This window comes from Coregonus lavaretus (assembly GCF_964263955.1).
Source record: "Coregonus lavaretus genome assembly, chromosome: 38".
NCBI lineage: Eukaryota > Metazoa > Chordata > Actinopteri > Salmoniformes > Salmonidae > Coregonus > Coregonus lavaretus.
The window spans coordinates 30793723-30820965 of NC_140025.1; the positions used below are offsets into that span (position 1 = coordinate 30793723).

At 39.4% G+C, this 27243-nt stretch overlaps 1 protein-coding gene across 1 annotated transcript; it reads right to left on the reverse strand.

Annotated features, from left to right (window-relative positions):
• Positions 1-1287: 1287 nt before the first annotated feature.
• Positions 1288-27068, reverse strand: LOC311112306 (interferon-induced very large GTPase 1-like). Its single transcript, XM_084155364.1, has 8 exons — positions 26765-27068; positions 26468-26510; positions 14763-15027; positions 14144-14413; positions 13685-13954; positions 12593-12865; positions 9644-9910; positions 1288-6434 (listed from the first exon to the last, which is right to left on the reverse strand). Exons 3-8 carry the CDS (start codon positions 14893-14895, stop codon positions 1837-1839), a joined length of 5811 nt encoding a protein of 1936 aa, XP_084011490.1. The 5' UTR covers positions 14896-15027; positions 26468-26510; positions 26765-27068; the 3' UTR covers positions 1288-1836.
• Between the last annotated feature and the right edge of the window lie 175 nt (positions 27069-27243).

The window sequence follows — 27243 nt, forward strand, 5'->3', positions numbered from 1 at the left end:
TCCTCACCGGCCTACCTACCCATGGCTGTGCCCCTGCCCAGTCATGTGAAATCCATAGATTAGGGCTAATTAATTTATTTCAATTGACTGATTTCCTTATATGAACTGTAACTCAGTAAAATCGTAGAAATTGTTGCATGTTGTGTTTATATTTTTGTTCAGTACCTGAGAAAATATTGTACAATCCAGGTGTGCAAAGCTCTTAGAGACTTACCCAGAAAGACTCACAGCTGTAATCACTGTCAAAGGTGCTTATACTAAGTATTGACTCAGGGGTGTGAATACTTAAGTAAATTAGATATTTCTGCATTTAATTTTCAAGTAGTAAAATTATATTTAAAAAACTGATAAAAATAAACATCTTATGGAAGAGCGGGGACTGTGAAGCAACACAAACATAGGCACAGACACATGCATACACACACGATAACATACGCACTATACACATGGATTTTGTACTGTAGATATGTGGTAGTGATGGGCCTAAGGACACACAGTGTGTTGTGAAATCTGTGCATGTATTGTAATGTTTTAAAAATTGTAATTTATGAACTGCCTTAATTTTGCTGGACCCCAAGAAGAGTAACTGCTGCCAAGGCAGCAGCTAATGGGGATCCATAATAAATACAAATACATTTGCAAACATTTCTAAAAACCTGTTTTCACTTTGTCATTATTGAGTATTGTGCGTAGATGGGTGACCAAAAAACGATTTAATCAATTTTGAATTCAGGCTGTAACAACAAAATGTGCAATAAGTCTAGGAGTATGAATACTTTCTGAAGGCACTTAATGTTCATTCAAATATTTTATTAACTATCTATGAGGAAATTAAGTAAAATGAACTGTGTCAATATTTTTTATTTATTTAAAAGTATTTAAATGATATGTTTTACTGTACATATTTGGTAAATTGATGTTAAGTTTGTTCATTTGATGTTAAGTGGGATATGTTACATACAGTACATTGTTCTATAATAAAAGAACACAGATATTTTTAAATGAAACATCAGAGTCAGAGGAATTCTATACATAATCTGTGACAAATAAAACAAACATAATGGATATCCAACTTTTAACATGCAACTAGCCCTTAATGCAATGCAAGCTAATTGTTTAAGATGAGGACTAGGATATTATCTTATGAAAATATGAAAGCCTTTCCCAGTGTATAGTATGTAAGCATCTGTTTCAGAGGCTTTTTTGTTATGGTGTGAAACTATAATGGACAATTTACAATCACATTATATATGTTCTGCAGAATATGCACTGTTTAAAAAAAATCCCTTTTAAGCCATCATCGGGCTAGTCTTTCAACAGTCCTTCAAAGACAAAATGAATGACATACAAGATAAAAGTAAAGCAAACCATATACAACATCAAATATCAAACAATATACAACATCAAATATCAAACATCAAAGATCAAACAGTATACAACATCAAATATCAAACAATATACAACATCAAATATCAAACAATATACAACATCAAATATCAAACAATATACAACATCAAAGATCAAACAGTATACAACATCAAATATCAAACAATATACAACATCAAATATCAAACAATATACAACATCAAAGATCAAACAGTATACAACATCAAATATCAAACAAACACAATTACGGTTCTTTCATAAGCTCAATTGGGAAACCATCCAACAGCCAAAAAATGTAAAACATGGCATTACCATCAGTCTCATATTGTTGCATGTTAGCGGACAGAATACAACTTCAATGAATCTTCTTTCAAACTCTCTTTATGTCGTAGTTGAATGATGTACATTTACATCAATTCCAGTGGACTACACCAGACCATGATGCCTTTTCTAGGATGTGCATGGTTTGGGGTAAAATGTCTCTGTCAAGCTTTTCAAAGCCTGTTCACTAGTGATTGATCTCCAATCTTCTGGTATATCAGCTGGCAAGGCACTTGGGTGATTTTGGGCATACTCCTTATTGTGCTTCACGAAGAGGAACTTCCAGTAGTCTGTGACATTGGAGTTGTCAGGGTCGATTCTCCAGTCTTTGAAAAACAGAGGATACTTTTTATATAAACTGAATTTCCCTTTTGTTTCAGCATTGCAGAATTTTTTCTCGCTGGCAATAAGAGATGAACATATGTCTATGGAAAGTTTATTTGACTTTTTCCATGTATACCCGCCAAGTCCATCAGGTCGATGAATATTAGCTGAGTGCGTTGAATGACCATTCCCTTGAGCATCACAGGGGGTTTTGCAGAAAGGACACTGTTTTCCACAGCCAAACATCTTATTGTAAAGCAGGTCCTGAGGAGGGCCAGGTATACTGGCCAACTTGTTTTGCACGTCTTGATCTTTGTGAAACTCATCACTGAGACAGTTCTTCATCTCTTCTACAGATGATATCAGCATAACAGAAAAGTCTTTGGTCTTGGAATGATCTAAGGTCATCCCTGTTGTGTCAGTGGGGATGATCAGCAAGGTAGACAATTCTAAGAGTAAATCCTGAATGAACTTGTTAAAATTCAGGTCACCATTTCCATCTGCTTTGTCAATGCTAGTTCTGAGTGATTTCTCAACAGCCTCCTTTATCTTTCCACTGATTGTATTCAAGTTTTTGACTTCCATCTTTGTGATGATGTTGCTTACATTTGAAAGGTGTCCTACTATGTTCTTCAAAATGAACTCAAATGCAAATGACTCATAGCAGTCAGTGTACTTGAAGAATGTCCGAAAATCTTCTGATAGTAGGTTCTTAAGTATAGAAAACTGGAAAGACCTCCTTGTGCTGAAATCCACATCCTCACTGTTGGAAAGCATTTCATCATAAATGTCTGGTCCAAGAGATTTGGTGATAAAATCTCTCACTGCAGGTTTCAGACAGAGGTTGGTAAACTCTTCAGCCTTTCTTTTGCACTGGTCTCTCTTGTAGAAAAGGTCTTTGAAGTCAGCCAAGAACTGCGGTTTCAGTTTCTCCAGGCTTTGTAGGGGGTCATTGTCTCTGTTGAAAGCTTCATGCATTTCCTGAAATTCCCTTGCTGCATGCCCACAGATGTGTATCTTAAGAGATGCCACAAATTCTGGACTGATACGCAATTCATTGTCTCTGTAAAGGTTGTCCTCAATCAGTTCCAGTAGTTCCGTGATGTAAGTGTGGTGGCAGTCTGTTCTTTCTTTCACCTTGTTTGAAACAAACCTCTTACTGCGGTTTATGATGTCAATGGACATTGCTTGAGTTTTTTTCTTTGATATTTGTTGGCTGTCTTTGGTCTTCATGAATTTTGGTAAATTCGAAAATATTTTGTGTTCACTTTTCACTTGAAATTCCTTAAGTCCACAGTTCTCCAGAGGTGAAGCTTCGTGTAACATTTCCTGGACCTTGCTACCTTCTCTTCCTAAGTTCATTTTTAGATTACTGTAGATATCTTTGGAAATATTTTGCTGCTCCAGACCTTTAAATGAGAGCTTCCCTGTTGTTTGGTTCCACATCTCTTCAAATGTATTCCCTAGTTGTTGGTCGTTCATTGGATTTTCCTCTCCACTAAATTTCTTAACAAGGTCAGACACTTGCTTGTCAAGAGTATCCCTGTTACTTATCTTAATCTTGTCTACCCCGAAGGTGCATTTTCTTAAATCAACTGCAACCTCTAGCTTCTTCCTCACTACACTTTCAGTCTCCTTGCAGCGGCTCTCTGCACCTTTTTTAAATTCTTCCCTATAATTCTCAAGCAGATACACATTTCCCTCACTTTTGTAATAGGTAGTCACACTGTCGCGAAACAATTTTCCCTCTCTTTGTAGCTCATTGCTGGCCTCAATTTTCAGACTACTCAATACTTCATCTAGGCCAGATTCTTCTGAGTACCCCATCATGCCATAGTTTGCCACCCTGGTTTCTGCTTCAGTAAGCCATTTGTACATGTGCTTTTGGAAGGACCTGTCCCATCTATCAAACTCCACACACAGGTTGTTGTATGCCTCGGCCACAATGCTGTTGCGGAAACTAAAGATGAAGTTCTCATATTTAACTGACATCCATAAACTTCTGAGCTCATCAACAAACTTTGGGATTGTTTGTGCTGAGCCTTTTGCTTTTTTGAATGCATTTATCAACTTCCTCTTCAAATTGGCCACCTCTTCGCTGTAACCCTCATTGACAGGTGCCATGGGTGGACTGCCATGCCAGAGACCTGGGATATAACAGGTGTCCTCTAGATTGCACTCTATGATGTCAGTGAACTTAGTGTCATTGCCTGTATTTTCCATCCTGCTTGCAACAATTGTCATCTCATTCAGCTGGTTAAGAAGGCGATTCCTGTCCCTAAGGTTTTTGCCATGAGCAGATATATCTGCAACATTCTGGTGCACCAGCTGACAACTGGGTTTCTTCCCTAATTCTTTCATTCTGAGGAAGGCATGGGCTACAATCTGCAGGATGTCTTTCATATCTGTGGTGTTGTCCATTGCAATATTAACAATTGAGATGTCACTCAGTCCTACCAAAAGTGTGGCTAGTTCATTATCATGCTGATAATTGTCAGTAAGCTGGGTCGATTGAGGTGACTTCAAGCCCTCTGTGTCGATGACCATGATGAAGTCACATTGTAGTTCAATCTTCAATTCATCTTTCACTTTGATCAGCTGCATGAAGGCACCTCGAGTGCATCTTCCACTGCTGACTGCAAACTGAACCCCAAACATGGTATTCAGAAGGGTGGACTTTCCACTGCTTTGAACCCCTAAAACAGTAACCACCCGGATCTTACAGTCAGACTTTGTTAAATTGTTAAGTTCTTTAAGAACATCTGTTATCCACTTAATTGGGATGTTTGATGCATCACCATCTATCAGCTCCAGTGGAAAGCCATCCAGTATCAACTGGGCACAGATTCTTGGCAGTTCTTGTACTTGATGTTGAATGGCACTGGTTTCGTCTGAGGACATGGATGACTCATATAGCTGTCCTACTTCCCTAAGGAAATGTTCGGTTCCTAAGGAACTGTCTGAGATCTTTTTGTCTAAGTTGGCAATGACTTCTTTATTTTCTGGAGAATGCTGACACATGTCTTTATAGTCCTTCCTGAGGTCGGATAGGCATGCTCTTGACAGGTTGTCCAGAATGAGCTTCATCCACTTGAGGAAATAGGGGCGCTCTTCTCTGGAGCTCTTCAAACCATCAATGAAATTGGAGATGTCATCTTTTATGCCATGAGACAATTGTTCTTTCCTGAGTTCCTCTTTCTCTTGCTTGAGCTCACTCCTGTTCATTTCTCCCACTGCTGTATTCAGTTTACACTCCTCTTTCTCCAGTGCAGTCAGTCTTTTCCAAATATCCCCCTGTAAGGGTAGCTGACTGTTCTTATAGCTTGGTATGCAATCTATATTTTTTGTAATTGAATCTGCCCTTTTCTTAGCTCTCAGGCAGACACCATCTTCATCCACAAGGATATTCAAGGTGTGTGCAACACCAGGCATTTCCTGCACTTTGAATTTGTGTGGGTTTTCCTTCATGACGTCTGTGACTGCAGAGCGGAGCTTCTTCACAAGCTGTGCATCGTTCATTTGCTTGTCTTTCCTTATTATTGAGTGTTTCTCAAATCTGGTTACATCATAGATTTGAGCCTCAGCGGTGCATACAATGAAGAGATGAGCTTTCATGTTCTGGAGATTCAGTATACTGCAGTCAGAACCTAAATCATCACAGAACACAAACACTGCAGCAGATGTTTGACAGAGGAAAGAGAACTGGGTCTGAAAGCTACATACATCCCCACGAAGATTCGCCACAGCCACAGGTTCAGTGAAGACATCAATGTTTTGTTTACCACAGGGAAGGTACCAGCTGATTTCCACTAAACCATCAGAGATCATCCTTCTTATGTTGCCAGCTGTCATGTTTTTGTGAACAAACGTGTTGTAGTTCTGCTGAGAATTGCTTATAACCTCATTCAAAAGCTGAGACTTTGACAAGGTGCTGTTGCCCAGTCTAACAAAAGACACCATAGGGAGGTCAGTCTGCACAATGCTATTCTCAACAAACTCACACTCAGAAGAGCAGGGTCGAATCTGCTTCACAATATCTCTCATGGCCCACAGCATCAAAGTGCTTTGTTCTGTGTCACAGTTGGGCAGCAGGAGAGGAACAGCAAACTGGCACATAGACATTTTCAGGGCCATCTCCTGCTGCAGGAAACCATCTGAACATATAAACAGGGCTGTGATGAGGTCTAGAGGATTCACTTCTGTAATTGAGCTGTCTCGGTCAGTGTCACATTTAAGACTTCTGGCGTTCATATTCATCATCAATAACCTCCTTAAGAAACACTGTTGTTGTAATACAAGACTGGTTACAGGTTTGTCAGAATCTTCGTCAATCTCTCGCACGATCTCTGTTGTAAGTTTCTTCTTCAGTCCCAACTTGTCTATTAGGCCTTGCAGAATTGAGCCTGTAATCGAAAATGGTAAGGATGGTAAGTGTATTTTTGTGACTTCTATAGTCCTTGGCGGTAGCATTGGATTTTATATTTAAAACTGCAATATGTAACTTTTTGGCCGACCTGACCAAATTCATATAGAAATGTGAGTTATAGAACTGTCATTGTCGTTGAAAGCAAGTCTAAGAAGCAGTAGATCTGATCTACACTACTGGTCAAACGTTTTAGAACACTTACTCATTCAAGGGTTTTTCTTTATTTTTTACTATTTTCTACATTGTAGAATAATAGTGAAGACATCAAAACTATGAAATAACACATCATGCATCATGTATCATGTAGTAACCAGAAAACTGATTGGCTCAAACGCATTAAGAAGGAAAGAAATTCCACAAATTAACTTCTAAGAAGGCACACCTGTTAATTTAAATGCATTCCAGGTGACTACCTCATGAAGCTAGTTGAGAGAATGCCAAGAGTGTGCAAAGCTGTCATCAAGGCAAATGGTGGCTATTTGAAGAATATAAAATATATTTGTGTTATTTCATAGTTTTGATGTCTTCACTATTATTCTACAAAGTAGAAAATAGTAAAAATAAAGACAAATCCTTGAATGAGTAGGTGTGTCCAAACTTTTGACCGGTAGTGTATGTGTGCTATTTCTATGCTTCCCGTTCTTAAGTTTCGTTTTTTCTTTCAGGTTTGTACACCAGCTTCAAAAATCTGAAAAGACAAGAGCTGTGTTTGAATACTCATACTAACCGCACTAACCATACTATTTGTGACGTAAATTGAGTATGTAGTATGCTTAATGGTCATACTATGGATACAGTTAGTATGCCAAAAGATCCCGTGATGTCGTACTACATTCGCCAAAATATGAAGTATACAAGCAGTGGACACTATTTCCGTGTTTTCCCATAATGCAATTCTTCAGAAAATGAGCGTTGCTTCACAACTTTTTCCGATTTGAAGAAAATGGCAGAAAATATGCAGCTGAAATCCGACGAGAGCGGACACAAATTCATTGCTTTAACTAATTATGACAAATGTTAAGAAAATGTTGAGCAATGTAATAATCTAATAACTTTTCAAATAAGTTACACGTTACGTTGGCTAACAATTTGTTAATTATGCTATCCTTACGAACCGCATAGCATATCATTACAGCAGTATGTACCGGTATGTTAGCTAGTTAACTAACGTCAGTTGGCTACTAATACATCGAACTTGCCAGTATATTATTTATATGCTATCTAATTACCCAACGTTTATTGACTTGATTATTCACGTCATTCTTAGCTTAGCTAAATGGTATAGTCTTTGTGCGCTCTCAATGGATATTGTTAATTCAGGTGCGTTCATAATTCGCTCTGGCTATCTACTCCGATTTCAGAGTACTCTTGTCTGAGTGTGCCAAAGCGCAGAATAACTGTTGAATTTACGAACGCTCAACACCCGTTGAATATGGCCGGTGTCAGTAAACGTTGGCAAAAAAGCTTAATTAAATTGTTGCCAGGCAGCAGCACAGTTAGTCATAAACGCTCTGGATAACATTAAAAAAACAGCCTAACCAGCTCTGCTAGTGCGAGTAAAATGGTCAGAGTGAGTTGTTCTCTCATTTGTGTCTGGAAGTAGCTAGCAAGCTAGCCAACTTTAGCCAGTTAGCCTGGGTGCTTGACTGCTGTTGTGAGGTCAGAACGCATGGATCAACCCTACTCCTCGTCCAGAGCGTCCAGTGTACGCTCTGAATTTACAAATGGACAATTTGACAACGCTCTGAATTTACGAACACCCAGAGCACACTCTGAGCGCTCTCTGGCACTCCAGATTGAATTTACGAACACACCCGAAGTCCTAAGATGTCTAGCTAGTAATTTGTTATGCTAACAAGCTTGCAAGAGATTGCATAGCAACAGGATCAACTTCAGGTAGACAGGCGAAGCGCTAGTACGCTCAACTGAAAGGATACCGTTTGTTTACAGTATACTAAAATGAACAAATAGTATATAGTATGTAGTATATACTTATTAAGTATTTAGTATACATTATGTTAGTATTGGTATTCAAACACAGCTCATATTTGTGGTTATGGAAAATGTATTTCACTGCAGTTTAAATGGTGTAATGATTCTCTACACTGTACTTGCTTGTTTGGTCACATAAACTGAAATTAGGCAAACTACTAGAATTTTAGCAACCAGGAACTGGCGGAGCAATTTCTGCATACGTGCACCTTTGATTTACATCAGACTTATCTGGATGATTCGTATAGAAAAGGTAGAGGATTACATTTTATAACAATACACACAACTCAAAGCCAACCATCTTAGTCAAAAAGAGCACGAGACTACTTTCGCTCCGTGATCAACAGTTGGCTTTAGACTTCAAGGAAGGTGTGATGTAACCATTGTACTCCAGCCAACATGCTATGGGCGAGTTTCACATCCACTACACACAAAACTACAAATACTATACTGATTACATCCCCACTGAGGGTGAATATTATCTTTATTTGCAGGCAGTTAAAGCTAGAATCCTTAATTGAAACAACAACAAAGCAAACACCCCACCTGTTTTTGGAAAAAGCTGAGGGATGGGCCTGGAGAAATGTAACCACTCGAATTCATACAGAGCTATGGATGTAATGACTGGCCATTCATGATATCAAAATGATAGTTTTAACCATGTCTATAGAGGCTATACAGTGTTTGTTTACATTTACAATGTTTATAAAGACCCATGGGGCGGCGCACAATTGGCCCAGCGTCGTCTAGGGTAGGGGAGGGAATGGCCGGCAGGGATTTTTGTAGAGCATGGCTTTTGCAACGCCAGGGTTGTGGGTTCGATTCCCACGGGGGACCAGTATGAAAAAATAAATAAATATATATATATATATATATATATATAAAAATGTATGCACTAATGTATGCACAATGTATGCACTAATGTATGCACAAACTAACTGTAAGTCGCTCTGGTTAAGAGCGTCTGCTAAATGACTAAAATGTAAAATGTAAAATAAACAGTGGGGGTAAATCAAGCTTATATTTAGGTTCTGATGGAGTACGACATTTGAACTAAGCTCATGAGGCATTTATAAGTTACAGTATATTCTTCAAGAATCAATGGGTATATATCAATAAATTATAAAGATGGAACTAAGGACTCTAGCTTTAATTTCAAGTTACCTTAAAATGTTAGGTTGTAAATATACATACGTGTGCACTCGTGCAATGTTTTCCTTGTACTCCTGCTCCCATGCTTCGTCACTGTGGTGACGCTGAAGGTGTATTTTGTGTCTGGTTCAAGATCAGAAAGAACAATGCTGTTGTTTTTAGTCTCTTTCTCTTTTTCATCTCCATTGCAAGAGTAGGTAATGATAAATGAATAAGACACTTCTTCCATGTTCGCTGGTATGTCCCAACACAATGTGATAGATTTTCTTTTCACCTCTTCAACCCACAAATTCCCAGGAGAAGATGGTTCTGAAAAATAGAAAATATCATGGTATTCGTTCAGATAAAATGTGGTTAAGTGAGAAGAAAATGTATCCTTTCTTACATAAGGATGGTGTTTTCATATTTTCACACAGTGAAACTTACTATACTTTCCAAATGCTAACACCAATTACACAGGTATAACTGTTTCAAACTGAATTGATGTTTGTCATTAACTGCCATTGTATATTAAAGTGAATATATCGTTTCATAAGAAACCATAGTGTTAACAACACTTTATGATAAGGGTATCAATAACACCTTTATGAGTGTTGCTGTATCATTCATAACAACCTTCATAAAACATTTATTCAACATCATTTATTCATTTTTAAAAGAAAAGTCCCTTTTAATTAAATTGTATTTATACATTGTCAAATTTGTTATTTTATTTTTTACTGTCACAGTACACAAACTCCTGACACACTTCACGCAACAGAATGGGAGCAGCACAGGGTAAGCCTTACAACATTCCTCTTGTAGCAGTTTAGGGGTTACACGTCTTACTCACGGCCAGAATGGAAGTAGGGGATGGCACCAGCCCTAGATCTTAAATATACATAAGATATCTGTGCTTGACTGAGCTCGCCTGGCACAATGGAATCAATGGAATGGTCCCAAAAGTGCGAACCTCACATGCCCATCTGTCACTCCAGACAGGCTCAGGCAAACGCTCAAAGTATTTAAAAGATTTCAAATATTATTTCAGCCAAGGTCTTGATGGAATCTTAGCTGACACCTGAAGACTTTTAGCTCCACAAACTAACGCCTAGTCTTTATCTCAACCAAAGATACTACACCCAGGGATGGTGCCATCTCCTACTCCCACTGTGGCATTGAGCAAGGCATTTAACCCCTTAACTACTACAAGGGTAATGCTGTAAGGTAAGGCTGACCCTGTACTGGTCCTTTTGGTGCCTGTTGCGTGAATAGTAGTCTCGGAAATCGCAGACCTAGGGCAACAGCACTAGGTCTGGGAATCATGTTGGACATTCATGGTCATAGCTTCATGTGATCCAGCTTTTGTCAGAATGTACTACTCGAAGCAGGTTTAGGAGATTTAAAGCCGCAGGTTAGGATATTTAAAGTGGCAGGCTAGGAAATTAGGTAAAGGTTAGGAAAATGGTTAGAGTTAGTAAAAATGCAAAAATTTATCAAATAAAACTTTTGACGTACATTTCACAAAAGCTGGATCCCATCTAGACATGACCGACATTCATGGCAGGATACTTTTTTTGGGGGGAGGGTGTTCTTCAGACAGGCAACTCTCCCAACAAATCACAAGTTTGGGTAGGCAGGGCTTAAAAATGATCTCCTCGGAAACACGACAGACGCGGACACAATGTGGACGCATGCAAACTACTCACTTAAGCAATACACTCATTGAAAATATCCTCTGCCAAATTGATGTTGGTCTAAGTACAGACATGTATGCTGGAACATCGGTATATTGTGGGAGGAAACCCATCTGTCTAGAGACTACGTGAATGGTGTCTCAGGAGGTTGGTTTTTGTGACAGTAAAATAATAATAATTGTCAAATGGATTAATAAAATGTTATCTTAGGGGACTTTTGTTTTGAAAACACATTATGAATGATGTTGAATAAATGTGTTATGAAGGTTGTTATGAATGATACTGCAACACATGAAGGGGTTATGACTAGTTTCATAAAAGTGTTATGTATACCACCTTCATATAAAGTGTTACTGATTGAACACATTCACAAAACCCTTATAAAACCTTTATGAGTGTTACATTGTCAGTCATAACAACTCTCATAACACATTATTCAACCTTATGAGTTCTCAAATAAAAGGCACTTTTCATTACAGTGAGCCGGATGGTTGCTGGTATGGTGTTACTGTCTGGTGACTGGGTTTGTGTTATCTCCTGGACTGCAACAGTCATTATACCCCTTTCAAGTGAAGTGTTACCGATTGGAGTTGGAGTGTCATGACTTGTGATTTTGGCATAAAATTAGAAGATGCATAATAAAGGAAACTCTTTGGGACCATACTTGTGAACTTTTGCTTAGACCATAGTTTAGGGGACCGAGTGACGCAGTGCACTGCAGTGCTAGAGGCGTCACTACAGACCCGGGTTCGACACCAGGCTGTATCACAACCGGCCGTGATCGGGAGTCCCATAGGGCGCCGCACAATTGGCCCAGAGTTGTCCGGGTTAGGGGAGGGTTTGGCCAGGGTAGGTCGTCATTGTAAATTAGAATTTGTTCTTAACTGACTTGCCTAGTTAAATAAAGGTTTAAAAGAAAATGCAATGACTGACAATCCATGATATCAAAATGATAGTTTTAACCTTGTTTTGAGGCTATACAGTGTTTGTTTACATTTACATTGTTCACAAACATTGGAGTACTGTATTTTGGGTTCTGATGGGGTAAGCTTATGAGGCATTTATAAGTTATATTCTTTAAGAATCAATGGGTATATAATGTATTTATAAGTCCATAATTGGATGTAGCAACTAAGGATTCCAGCTTTAAACATCCTATACACTGTTACAAAAAGACACTGCATAAACATTGCAAAGGTGGGTGGGTTTTTACTTGAATTCATCCTTACTGCTGTTATTCTACACAAAAACCTTAAAAGCTTTGGCAAATGTCCTTGAAAAACGTAATAGTCCAAATTGAGAAAAAGAAACTCACCTGTGAATGTTTGCGTTGAAACAAACGGGCTAAGCTGTCCGTTGTCCCAAATCGTTGCCACTCTGATTTCATATTTTGTACCTGGCATGAGGTTTTCGATATTAATAGGGCCTGAGTCTTCCTCAACACGGTGGAGGTCAGAATCAACATCTGAAAGCCACATGACTTTAAACTTGTGTGGCTGTTCATCCAGTCCATCAGGAGGCCTCCAGCTCAGAGATATAGAGCTCTCCGTGGCTGAATGTACTGTTATGTACCCTGGTGGTGGAATGTCTGAAAAACAGATGAACGGACGGATGGATGGACACACACACAGACATAAGATAAAACGTAAAACAATAAAATGCGTTTTTGAAACACTTATAAAAATACCTCTAGCTCTGGCTTAGAATGTTTGTTTCTCAAAGAAATGTGTTTTATATATACATAATCACTACATCGTAGAGAAGGCAGGACATACAATAAATGCTACCAAGACATACATCTGGGTCTAAGGAGATTAACTATGTATTGTTTGACATGAGTTTAGGACCTGTTGCATTTTTGCAACCGGGGGTCTCACAGGGTTAAAAGCCCATTAAAGCCAATTCAGTATTAATTGGGCTATCTTAAACGATGTGATTTCCAAGCCGGGTTGTAAATAAGCAGCAGCTGCTCGTCTGACTGCATTCTAACTTTGCTCTCAAACCTGTGTTTAGTCTAAACTTCATAAATCGCTATTTTTAAATATGTAGAAAATGGTATGTAGACAATGGTATGGTGATGGAAATAAAACATTTGAGGTTAATAAGCAGGGTAACGGGTTGTAATAACGTACAGTAATAAACCAGACAATGGTATTTAGAAATTGGTATGGTGCTGGAGATTATTAATTCAAGTTTAAAATGCGGGGTAACGTTTTATGATAACGTCCAGAAATAATTGAACATTTCTAATTAAATCACGCTGCAGATGAGTTTTACGTTATTTTTTTGCACAGATCTGTGCTCTTTTGCACAACAAAAAATGTTGACCTCATTCTTCAAACTCAAGTATATTTCATTGAAACTACTGGAGAAATTGAATACTGTGGCTTTAAGGGTACTTTCTTACTTGTGGTGAAGGTTGTTGACACAGGTTGACTTTCCCTCCCATTTTCCAGCACAGTCCTGACAGTGACTGAGTAATCAGTGGCAGGTTGCAGGTCGGGGAAAGTGATGCTAGTTGAGGATTCGGTTTTGGTGCATTTTTTATTCCCTGGACAGTTGTAGGAAATCAGGTAGTGGAATTGGATTTGGTCTATTCCAAAAGGCTGGTGCCAGCTCAAAGTAGCTGATGTGGTTTTTACTGAGTCAACATTCAGCTTGTCTGGAGCAGGGAGTACTATGGGAAAGATGTATTTTTATGAACATAAAGCAACTACTTGAAGGTGGCAGTTGATACATGCCAAAATGTTGGTATAACTGGAAGTAATATAGAGCATTCCTTTCACATTCCCTTATACCTTACCACACCAGTCTGCTAAGTGTGATGATGATGATGACTTGCAATAAGAAGAGGGAGATTTCTTACCTGTTAAGATGGTTGTACACACAGGTTCACTCTGTTCCCCACTGGTCAGCACAGTTGAGACACTGACAGTGTATTCAGTTCCCAGTTGAAGGCCAGATAATGTTTTCTGGCATTCCTCAGTATTGGCTGCCCGGGGCTCTGTTCCTGGGCTGCTGTAGGAAACGAGGAAGCGCTGTAGGATTTGTTCCAGTCCAGGAGCCTTGGTCCAGCTGAGGGCGAAGGAGGTCGCTTCTAATTGGTTTATCTTTAAGTCTCTGGGTGCAGGGACAACTAGGATGAAAATAATTTGTAAACAAAAAGCAAATTTTGTCATTTTGGATGCAACTTATTTTTAAAAACTATTTCAACATATTTTTGTTGTAATGTTTTGGGCCGAACTGGTGTCATTTGTGCAAAAGTTAATAATTGAAGAGTTGCAGAGTGGCTTTCAAATGACATAAAACAATTATTTGAAGTGTTTTATTCCTTAATTAGGCTATTTTCTCTTGAACCATATGGTTTTTCCACTAAAACCCCATTAACAATATGGGCACAGATATAAAGAATCTGAAAAATATGTATAATATTCAAAATAAAATTATTAAATTATAAATTTGACCAAAACCTAAAGTTATTGTACCTGTGGTTACAGATGCTGAGACCCATTTGCTATAGCTGTCATTTTCTCCCTCTGTGGCCACATGCAACTGGTACTCTTTACCAGGCTGGAGTCCATTTATTTCAAGATGACGTGTGTCTTTCACTTTCTGCATGCTCTCTTTCCCGTCACAGCCCCAGGTTACTCTGTACTTATGAGGTCCTGGCAGTCCCTCAGGAGAACACCAGCACAGAGACACAGTCTGACATCACTGACAGGAACTGGATTTCCCCAGGAGGGGGCAGCACTGGTAAAGGAGAGAATTGGAAGCAAATGCATCAATACCTAGTCCTGAGCAGGGCCATGTACAGACCTTTTGGGGGGCATGGTATGTGCTCAAACTAAAAAAAGGGAACCCCCCAAAAAAAATCCACAACCGTGGTAACAGACTCCTTGAGCAATGATTACAAAAAGAGGGAAATGCAGCACCATCTGATGAGTAAATCATTGTTGCTAAACTATTTTGAACTGGAATAAATGCTGCACTTGACCAACACAATTCAAGTCAAATTAGAAGAGCGTAAGAAATACTGTAGCCTACCATTACTATATCCAACCCAACTCCATTTGTTGCCACTATCATATATCCCAGTGGTTTTGAAACTTTTTGACCCACAACCCCCAAAAAGGAGTGGCACAAAACCTGCGACCCCCGCGCACGCAAATGCACATGTGCAATAAAACCATGAAAAGTACACCTAAAATAAGATCTGGAGTTTGGAGGGTGTTTGAATGTAAAACCAATGTTAGTCCCGTGTAGCTCAGTTGGTAGAGCATGGCGCTTGCAATGCCAGGGTTGTGGGTTCGTTTCCCACGGGGGGCCAGTATGAAAAAAATAAAAAATGTATGCACTCACTAACTGTAAGTCGCTCTGGATAAGAGCATCTGCTAAATGACGTAAATGTAAGTACTTTAATACACAGAATGTGTTTTAAAACATAAATTAAGTACTCTGAAACACCTAAAGTGGTTCTTCAACCTGAATATTGGTGTTTTTAAGAGTGTTGTGAATGTTTTTTCATACAATCAATGGTTTAGAAATGCAAATGGTTAATAGCCTAAATATTGATTGATGATAAGGGCCTATGAAGAATGTTTTGTGGAATTCCACCTTTATTTTTTCAATGCTTAATTTAGACAGATTAGAAACAGGAGGGGCAGTAAGATGGTACATTTAATTGGAATTTTACCCACTCAACCACACTACAAGAAATTATTCTGGGGTAAAAATAAACATATATTTAATAAAAATGAATGCACGTTGTGCAGAGCCTGTAGTCTAGCGGTAACGCACCCGGCTTAGACGCTTCACCCCTCTCCCCACCGAAGACGGGATTAAATTCCCCACTCCAACCCTTCAATCTGTTTCTCCCACCTATCTGTATCCCCTCTGTTATTTCATAACTGTCTCAATAAAGTGTCAAAATACCGACGCAATATATATTTTTAAAATTATGCAAGTCATTTCAATGATTTGTTAATTTTATTTTACCAAAATAATGAACAAATAAATCCAACTTAATGTGTTCCTCAAAAGTAAGTATCTTTCATGAGGATAACCAATGAGTGAAAATTGAGTGATTGAACTCATTGGAAGTCTGGTTTTAATCACTTTGCATTTCCTATCTTGCCATGCAACTCTGTTTTTAGAGGATTGTGGGTCATTCAACATGTTTAGACTTCTTGATTCTTTTACACAGTGTTGTATGCGTGTTTGACGAAAGAAAAGTATCTCTCTATATTAGTATCACATTTGTTGTGCCATGGGATGTAATGGATCATGATGAACGAATATCAGAACTGTGAGGCAAATTGACGTTCAATGAGTACAGCACCCATTCCCACAATCATAATTGTCAACGGAAAAGGCAAGTGCAGAATCCTAAATTATTGCATTTCAACCTCCAGTTACTGCTGGTGGTTTGAACACTGTGCTTGACAATGCCTGCAAAAACAGCATAAAATGGCAAATGATCAAATACACATCTGTACACAGATAGTTTGAATTCAATAATGTTGCACTGCCCACAAATTCTGAAAAATTTTACTACAGTAGCCTACTTACAATGGTAGCCTTACACACTTCAATATAAAATATCAACTGTTTTTCACCTGTATGTTAGAAACCGCACTCCCTTTCTGATGCATAGAGCAAAATACCTGAAATAATAGCCTATCTACTAGGCCCAATTATATGAGAGATGAGCATGGTAATTTGTTGTAGACTACTTCTGGAAAATTAACCATTGAAGACCAAATAAACCATTATGGCCAGAAAAGGTGAGGAATTGATTCTGCAATGGTTATGAAAATATGTATTACGTGTTATGTTTCTAAATGAAATATTGTGTACTCAATATGAAATTACAGTATTCAGACAGTAGCTTAGCCAACAAACGTCAATGGAAAAGTTGAACCGTCTGTTCTACGTTAAACTGCGCTCGAATCGGATGGCATAGACTAGAGCAAAATACTTGAAATAGCTAATCTACTTAATACTGTGAAGTGGGTCCAATTAAATGAGAGATACGACAAATGGTATTCTGACTTCTTGTATGCCTATAGGCTACTTCGCGAGTATGAAACCATAACAGAAAAGGTGTGGAATTTATTCTGCAATGATCATGAAAATGAAATAAATTATAAACCAAGTAATAGATGCCTATTTCTAATTATTTTAGAATGCAAAGATAAAATAGATTTTCTCTCTTCTCACTAATGGCAAATTATTGAATCTTGTTATTATATATATACAGTGAGGGAAAAAGGTATTTGATCCCCTGCTGATTTTGTACGTTTGCCCACTGACAAAGACATGATCAGTCTATAATTTTAAATGGTAGGTTTATTTAAACAGTGAGAGACAGAATAACAACAAAAAAATCCAGAAAAACGCATGTAAAAAATGTTAGAAATTGATTTGCATTTTAATGAGGGAAATAAGTATTTGACCCCTCTGCAAAACATGACATAGTACTTGTTGGCAAAACCCTTGTTGGTAATCACAGAGGTCAGACGTTTCTTGTAGTTGGCCACCAGGTTTGCACACATCTCAGGAGGGATTTTGTCCCACTCTTCTTTGCAGATATTCTCCAAGTCATTAAGGTTTCGAGCCTGACGTTTGGCAACTCGAACCTACAGCTCCCTCCACATAATTTCTATGGGATTAAGGTCTGGAGACTGGCTAGGCCACTCCAGGACCTTAATGTGCTTCTTCTTGAGCCACTCCTTTGTTGCCTTGGCCGTGTGTTTTGGGTCATTGTCATGCTGGAATACTCATCCACGACCCATTTTCATTGCCCTAGCTGAGGGAAGGAGGTTCTCACCCAAGATTTGACGGTACATGGCCCCGTCCATTGTCCCTTTGATGCGGTGAAGTTGTCCTGTCCCCTTAGCAGAAAAACACCCCCAAAGCATAATGTTTCCACCTCCATGTTTGACGGTGGGGATGGTGTTCTTGGGGTCATAGGCAGCATTCCTCCTCCTCCAAACACGGCGAGTTGAGTTGATGCCAAAGAGCTCGATTTTGGTCTCATCTGACCACAACACTTTCACCCAGTTCTCCTCTGAATCATTCAGATGTTCATTGGCAAACTTCAGACGGGCCTGTATATGTGCTTTCTTGAGCAGGGGGAGCTTGCGGGCACTGCAGGATTTCAGTCCTTCACGGCGTAGTGTGTTACTAATTGTTTTCTTGGTGACTATGGTAACAGCTGCCTTGAGATCATTGACAAGATCCTCCCGTGTAGTTCTGACTGATTCCTCACGTTCTCATGATCATTGCAACTCCACAAGGTGAGATCTTGCATGGAGCCCCAGGCCGAGGGAGATTGACAGTTCTTTTGTGTTTCTTCCATTAGCGAATAATTGCACCAACTGTTGTCACCTTCTCACCAAGCTGCTTGGCGATGGCCTTGTAGCCCATTCCAGCCTTGTGTAGGTCTACAATCTTGTCCCTGACATCCTTGGAGAGCTCTTTGGTCTTGGCCATGGTGGAGAGTTTGGAATCTGATTGATTGATTGCTTCTGTAGACAGGTGTCTTTTATACAGGTAACAAACTGATATTAGGAGCACTCCCTTTAAGAGTGTGCTCCTAATCTCAGCTCGTTACCTGTATAAAAGACTCATGGGAGCCAGAAATCTTTCTGATTGAGAGGGGGTCAAATACTTATTTCCCTCATTAAAATGCAAATCAACTTATAACATTTTTTACATGCGTTTTTCTGGACTTTTTTGTTGTTATTCTGTCTCTCATTGTTCAAATAAACCTACCATTAAAATTATGGATTGATCATTTCTTTGTCAGTGGGCAAACATACAAAATCAGCAGGGGATCAAATACTTTTTTCCCTCACTGTATATATATTTGTTTTTTGTTGTTGTTATGAATAAGTGTGACATCATATTCCCCCCAAAATACTATTCTGCTTGCCTGCTTGCAATGCATAACTTCAACCACTAGAAACGGTGGTATGCATGTTCTAAAGTTTGCGGGAATGTACAGTGCATTTGGAAAGTATTCAGACCCCTTGACTTTTTCCACATGTTGTTACGTTACAGCCTTATTCTAAAATGGATTCAATAATTTTTTTCCCCTCATCAATCTACCGGAAATATCATATTTACATAAGTATTCAGACCCTTTACTCAGTAATTTGTTGAAGCATCTTTGGCAGAGATTACAGCCTCTAGTCTTCTTGGGTATGACGCTACAATCTTGGTACGCCTGTATTTGGGGAGTTACTCCCATTCTTCTCTGCAGATCCTCTCAAGCTCTGTCAGGTTGGATGGGGAGCGTCACTGCACAGCTATTTTCAGGTCTATCCAGAGAAGTTAGATCGGGTTCAAGTCCGGGCACTGGCTGGGCCACTCAAGGACATTCAGAGACTTGTCCTGAAGCCACTCCTGCGTTGTCTTGGTTGTGTGCTGTGGGTTGTTGTCCTGTTGGAAGGTGAACCTTCGCCCCAGTCTGAGGTCCTGAACTCTCTGGAGTAGGTTTTCATCAAGGATCTCTCTGTACTTTGCTCCGATCATCTTCCTTTGATCCTGACTAGTCTCCCAGTACCTGCCGCTGAAAAACATCCTCACAGCATGATGCTGCCACCACCATGCTTCACCGTAGGTATGGTGCCAGGTTTCCTCTAGACGTGACGCATGGCATTCAGGCCAAAGAGTTCAATCTTGGTTTTATCAGACCAGAGAATCTTGTTTCTCACGGTCTGAGTCTTTAGGTGCCTTTTGGCAAACTCCAAGTGGGCTGTCATTTGCCTTTTACTGAGGAGTGGCTTCCGTCTGGCCACTCTACCATAAAGGCCTGATTGGTGGGGTGCTGCAGAGATGGTTGTCCTTCTGGAAGGTTCTCCGATCTCCACAGAGGAACTCTGGAGCTCTGTCAGAGTGACCATTGGGTTCTTGGTCACCTCCCTGACCAAGGCCCTTCTCCCCCCGATTGCTAAGTTTGGCAGGACGGCCAGCTCTAGGAAGAGTCTTGGTGGTTCCAAACTTCTTCCATTTAAGAATGATGGAGACCACTGTGTTCTTGGAGACCTTCAATGCTGCAGACATTGTTTTGGTACCCTTCCCCAGATCTTTGCCTCGACACAATCCTGTTTTGGAGCTCTACGGACAATTCCTTCGACCTCATGGCTTGGTTTTGCTCTGACATGCACTGTCAACTGTGGGACCTTATATAGACAGGTGTGTGCCTTTCCAAATCATGTCCAATCAATTGAATTTACCACAGATGGACTCCAATCAAGTTGTAGAAACATCTCAAGGATGATCAATGGAAACAGGATGCACCTGAGTTCAATTTCGAGTCTCATAGCAAAGGCCTGAATACTTATGTAAATATGGTATTTCTGTTTTTCATTTTTTACAGATTTGCATTTTTTATTTGTTTTCGCTTTGTCATCATGGGGTATTGTGTATAGATTGATAGGCAAAACAATTAATTGAATCCATTTTAGAATAAGGCTGTAACGTAACAACATTTGGAAAAAGTCAAGGGGTCTGAATAATTTCCGAATGCACTGTAAAAGGGCCATCATCAGAGTTTTATAACATTCGGGGCTCAGTCCTGAAGACCAGCGGCTTTGGGGTTTGCAGGATTTATAAAATGGCCTTTTCTAAAATAATTTCCTGCAATTCTACATCATTTTACATGACTGGAGACATTACAATAATATTTTTTTTTATACCACACAAAATGACAAGCTACTCTTGACATACGGAGATCAATTCAACGAACGACCCATTTCTTAAATGCAACTAATAGCATAGGCCAATGAAAAGAGTGGATACACAGATCTTCGACCTACAATATGAGAAGGCAACTATAGTCCACAAACTTTCCAGTGACACTTACTTATCCAAACAATTTTTTCCCCCATAATTGTATTGTGAAATATTGTGGAATACCTTTAGCTGCTGCCTGCTGTTCATTGACAGTCACAACTCAACAATCAGCTGTTTGATATTTGCCACGGGGGCTGCCAATTGTGGGATTCCCGACTGTAGGCATATGCACTAGTAATGTGACAAAACACAATCTACAGCATGTTTTAAAAATAAGCTATTGATACTCTGTTGCTAAACTTTGCTCTCTGGAGTAGTATCTTTAATGATTTCATTCATGTTTGTAGAGACAGGAGACAGCATATTTAGCCTATTTCTTCCATCTTCTGTGCTCTCCCCAAGGCCAAATAAATTAATCAACACTTCTTATTATTAATTCAATGGATTGTGGTCAGTAACCCCATACAAGGTTATTGTGTAGGTAGGCCTACTGTTACAATAATATTTAAAATAATCTATCAGCAAGTAGCCTAGCCTACAATTACAAGATAATAAATTCAGTAACTCAACGAAGCCAATAGTGGTTTCAGCTATATTGTTATTGAAACAATGTTGCTCTTTAACCAATTAGAAAATAGGTCAAATTACTTGAATAGCCTATGGGAAAAGTGTAAAAATGTGTTGGCTACAGTAAGTGACTGAAATGCATCAGAAAAGTATTGGAAAGTTCAGGAAAACACCACAGAAGCTCATAGGTAGATGTGCATTGCTTTCAATTGCTAGACTAATGAGCACTCACCTCAAGGACTCACCTCAAGGACTTTTGGTCCTCTGTAGCTCAATTGGTAGAGCATGGCGCTTGTAACGTCAGGGTAGTGGGTTCGATCCCCGGGACCACCCATACGTAGAAATGTATGCGCACATGACTGTAAGTCGCTTTGGATAAAAGCGTCTGCTAAATGGCATATTATTATTTATTATTAACTTAGCTAACATTTTCCTGCTTAAACAGAGATTCAAACAGAGACTCAGTAAAAACAAAATAAATCTGACATTGATTGATGTATCAAGATGAGTTTACATGCTTTTCTTAAAGCAGCGCAATGAAATTTTTTACATTTTACATTTTAGTCATTTAGCAGACGCTCTTATCCAGAGCAACTTACAGGAGCAATTAGGGTTAAGTGCCTTGCTTAAGGGCACATCGACAGATTTTTCACCTAGTCGGCTCTGGGATTAGAACCAGCGACCTTTCGGTTACTGGCACAACGCTCTTACCCACTAAGCTACCTACCTGACGTTGTCCCAATCAAAATGGTGCGGGAATTATCAGTTGACCACACACGGCAATTGCTCTACATTTATTATAACCAGTGGTGTAGTGCCATTTTTTCTAGGTAACCTACCGGAGCACCATTTTTTTATTGTTATTATGTAATAGTTTCTGAATTAAAGTTGGTACCAAAATGTAGCCTATTGTATAAAATCATTTTAGAATATACATACAATACATCATTCAAATTCCATGATTGCCTACGCCTACACATACTGTAAGTGGCTAAAGGAAAATGTTCTATTTTTAAAATCCTAAAACACCAAATTAGGCCTACCTTATTATAAATTAAGCCATCATCACTGTCAATCGTGAAGGATAATTCTTCACGTTTTACAGGCGAAATGTCCATGCTGCATGCATGCCAACCATTTGATCCCAGTTTCATTGGAATATGCATTTCAATCTTTTTGAATGATGTAGGCTAAGTAGCCTAACTACTGTTTAATCGAATTTTAGAGCAGATGGAGTTAAACACAGCCACCTGTATTTTGTTTCAATCAAAGCATATTTTAGTTTATGGCGCATGCTGTTGAGTCCTCTCCGCATTAGAAAAAAAATCTATATTTCAGCACAATCATCCTATAATGTCATAAAAATGTACATTGTGTTTTTGGTACAACAGCAGCCTAACATTATCTATGCTATTATATTCGGTGTGTTATGTAGAATACTAATTAATCATTAAGTGATCGTGAGAGACATAGCACCATTCTGAGAAGTGGCAGAGCTTCACTCTGCAGCGCACCAGCAGCACTACACCCCTGATTATAATGGTTGGATGATTTCGGGAGTTTCACGTAACCACAGCTATATGTACTAAGCGGTGCATTCAGTTGAATACACATTTTTCGCAGCAGCGCAAAAGATAATGCCAGCTCATGGTGACGCCCTTGGAATGTAAGCACATTCTCACATCAAGTTCAGTTTTATAAATGCCAACTTTTGTGTGAAAACTGGTGCACACCTTTTGGGTATATTTTGTATATACACACGGTTTATAAACTGAGTATACAAAACATTAGAAACACTTGCTCTTTCCATGACATAGACTGACCAGGTAAATCCAGGTGAAGCTATGAAGCGTGATCAAGACAAAGGAGATGATTGTGGATTACAGGAAAAAGAGGACCGAGCACGCCCCCATTCTCATCAACAGCGCTGTCGTGGAGCAGGTTGAGAGCTTCAAGTTCTTTGGTGTCCACATCACCAACAAACTATCATGGTCCAAACACACCAAGACAGTCATGAAGAGGGCACGACAAAGCCTATTCCCCCTCAGGAGACTGAAAAGATTTGCCATGGGTCCTCAGATCCTCAAAAAGTTATACAGCTGCACCATCGAGAGCATCCTGACTGGTTGCATCACTGCCTGGTATGACAACTGCTCGGCCTCCGACCGCAAGGCACTACAGAGGGTAGTGCGTATGGCCAAGTACATCACTGGGGCCAAGCTTCCTGCCATCCAGGACCTCTATACCAGGCGGTGTCAGAGGAAGGCCCTACAAATGGTCAAAGACTCCAGCCACCCTAGTCATAGACTGTTCTCTCTGCTACCGCACGGCAAGAGGTACCGGAGTGCCAAGTCTAGGTCAAAAAGGCTTCTTAACAGCTTCTACCCCCAAGCCATAAGACTTCTGAACAGCTAATCAAATGGCTACCGGACTATTTGCATTGTACCCCCCCACCCCTCTTTTACGCTGCTGTTACTCTCTGTTTATTATCTATGCATAGTCACTTTAACTTTACCTACATGTACATATTACATTTACATTACATTTACATTTACGTCATTTAGCAGACGCTCTTATCCAGAGCGACTTACAAATTGGTGCATTCACCTAATAGCTAGTGGGATCACCACTTTATAATGTTTTTTATTTATTGAAAAAAAAAAATTTGGGGGGGGTTTGGGGTAAGGGGGGGGTAGAAGGATTACTTTATCCTATCCCAGGTATTCCTTAAAGAGGTGGGGTTTCAAATGTCTCCGGAAGGTGGTGAGTGACTCCACTGTCCTGGCGTCGTGACGGAGCTTGTTCCTCAATCACCTCGACTATCACCTCAATCACCTCAATCACCTCGACTAACCTGTGCCCCTGCACATTGACTCTGTACCGGTACCCCCTGTATATAGCCACGCTACTGTTATTTTACTGTTGCTCTTTAATTATTTTTTACTTAACACTTATTTTTCTTAAAACTGCATTGTTGGTTAAGGGCTTGTAAGTAAGCATTTCACTGTAAGGTCTACACCGATTGTATTCGGCGCATGTGACAAATAACATTCCCTTATCCCTTATTGATGTCATTTGTTAAATCCACTTCAATCAGTGTAGATGAAGGGGAGAAGACAGGTTAAAGAAGGCCTTGAGACATGGATTGTGTGTGTGCCATTCAGAGGGTCAATGGGCAAGACAAAATATTTAAATGCCTTTGAATGGGGTATGGTAGTAGGTGCCAGGCGCACCAGTTTGAGTGTGTCAAGAACTGCAACGCTGCTGGGTTTTTCCCTCTCAACAGTTTCCCTTGTGTATCAAGAATGGTCCATCACCCAAAGGACATCCAGCCAACTTGACACAGCCAACTGTGAGAAGCATTGGAGTCAACATGGGCCAGCATCCCTGTGGAACGCTTTCGACACCTTGTAGAGTCCATGCCCCGACGAATTGAGGCTGTTCTGAATAAAGAGGGTGCAACTCAATATTAGGAAGGTGTTCATAATGTTTTGTACACTCAGTGTAAAGATGCCCCAGCTGCTTGCAATTATTATTTGTACCTTCTTTAAATAAATCACAGATCTCAACAACACACACTTCAGTGATGGCTTTAAACATACCTACATAACTTTGGTTTATCATTGACTTTTTGTTTTTTAAACTATTTGTAACAGTATTGTCTCAGAGCAAGTGACGTCACAGATTGAAACGCAACTAGCTTGTACCACTAACTAGCTAGCTATTTTACACCGGTTACATATATAACATTGTCCTTGTGCTCAAACAGTAAAATTAAATTGTTTAAAGGCGCAATCTGTAAGTGTCGCCCTGATGTAACAAGTGTTGATTTTCATGTTGTATAATTACACCAAATCTGAATAGTTCCCATGCCTGATATTAGTGTACATTCCTTTTGTTGATGCAAGTGCCCTTTTTAATGTCACACACTTCCTTCTCCTTCGGCATTTCCCCTCATTAACATCCCCTGCCCCCCCTCTACTGTATGGAAGAGGTAGGTCGATTAAAGAGGTAGGTTACTGAAAAATTGTCCCATGAAAATCATAATCAATCCTATAAGTTAAAACACAGATATTGAGTTTATATTGTCACTGATATTGTAATATTATGGTCTTCTACCAGTATATTGTGATATTTACACATTTATTAACTTTTTTATATGTTGATTTGGGAATGCTGTACATGCTAGCTAGCCAATGTTGTCATTGGGCTAGCATGGCTATTCATCTCCCCTGTTGTTAATTTGTACTTTACAGAGGAGTTGGTGCATAAGGGCAGCACAACATTTCATTCATGGAGGTTGTTTGTTTCTTTATCAGGTATGTCATGTGTTTTTGTTTGTTATGATATTTGGACAATATTTGACTGTTAGTTTGCAAGTGCACGTCATGTACTAACTGTACGCAACGCCTGGCTGTCATTTATGAAAGTTGGCTAGTCCAGGCCCATAGGCTATACTGTACATTACCTACATTTTATACTGTACATTACATTATATTGTATCGTTGTCAAACAAGATTGTTATTCTTACCCTGTCTAATGTGGAAGAGAGGAGTTGGTGCATAAGGTGCGCCAACCCTGATCCTTTGGTCATATTTAAGACGATCAAAACACAACGCAGAGGCAATCTACACCGGTCACACTGACAGTTTTGAGAGGACTGAAAGGGAGGGTGTGTGACTGTCAACCAAAGGAACCAAAGGAAGAGGAACAGGTGCAGTCTTTGAAATCAAACAAACAATATTTCTTCTGTGTTTTGTTTCAACCCATTAACACAGGGGACAAAGAATACAAAGTGTGCCTTGAATGTTTGAACACCTACCTTCAACTAAAGTCTGTCTTTGGTGTTGCTCTTCATCCTGAGTCTTTTATATATATAAAAAGGACAAGAGAACAAAATTATTTGTGGATCATGCAAAGGAGCATTATGTATTTTAGGGATGATAATTTGCAATTAATTACATAATGTAAAAAAAAAATATGAACTTGTTTTAAGAGCAAGTGGGATTTTTAATAGAGAAACAAACACTTGTATATATTGGGACACAAAAACGGTGCATTAATATTCATTGGACGTTCATGTATCTCATGAAAAAGGGTAGAAAATAATTGACCATACCTGTCTTCCAGCTTGTTCAATCTCATCAGCAAAATGATGTCCTTTGTGGTAATTTAATGCACACTTAAAGCAGATAAGCTTCTGGTCGGTCCTGCAGAACACCTCTCGTAGTCTGTGGTGCTCCTGGCAAAGTCTCTCCTCCAGGTCTCCAGTCACATCAACTAGAACGTGTTTCTGTAGCTTTGGTTCAGTGTAATGCTTCTTAACGTGGGTCTCACAGAAGGAAGCAGTACAGTTCAGACAAGACTTCACAGCTTTAAGATTACAGTTGTCACTGGCCTCACAGATGATCTCTTCTGGCATGGTGATGCTAAGTGGAAGACAGCACAACACATATAGCACAACAGCTATTAAAACAATACATTATCAGTCCTAAAAAATTATCCTCCTTCAACAAATACAGGAATACAACGAGTAGCTATAGTTTCCATCACAACATAATATTCCCTCTCAGACACTCCATTTGTCATACATTCTTT

Coding starts and splice junctions, on each gene's coding strand:
- LOC311112306 (XM_084155364.1), bottom strand. CDS start 14,895: ATGCAGAAAGTGAAAGACACACGTCATCTTGAAATAAATGGACTCCAG. Junction 13,955..14,143: donor GTGTACAACCATCTTAACAG/GTAAGAAATCTC, acceptor TCTTTCCCATAG/TACTCCCTGCTCCAGACAAG. Junction 12,866..13,684: donor GTCAACAACCTTCACCACAA/GTAAGAAAGTAC, acceptor TCTGTTTTTCAG/ACATTCCACCACCAGGGTAC.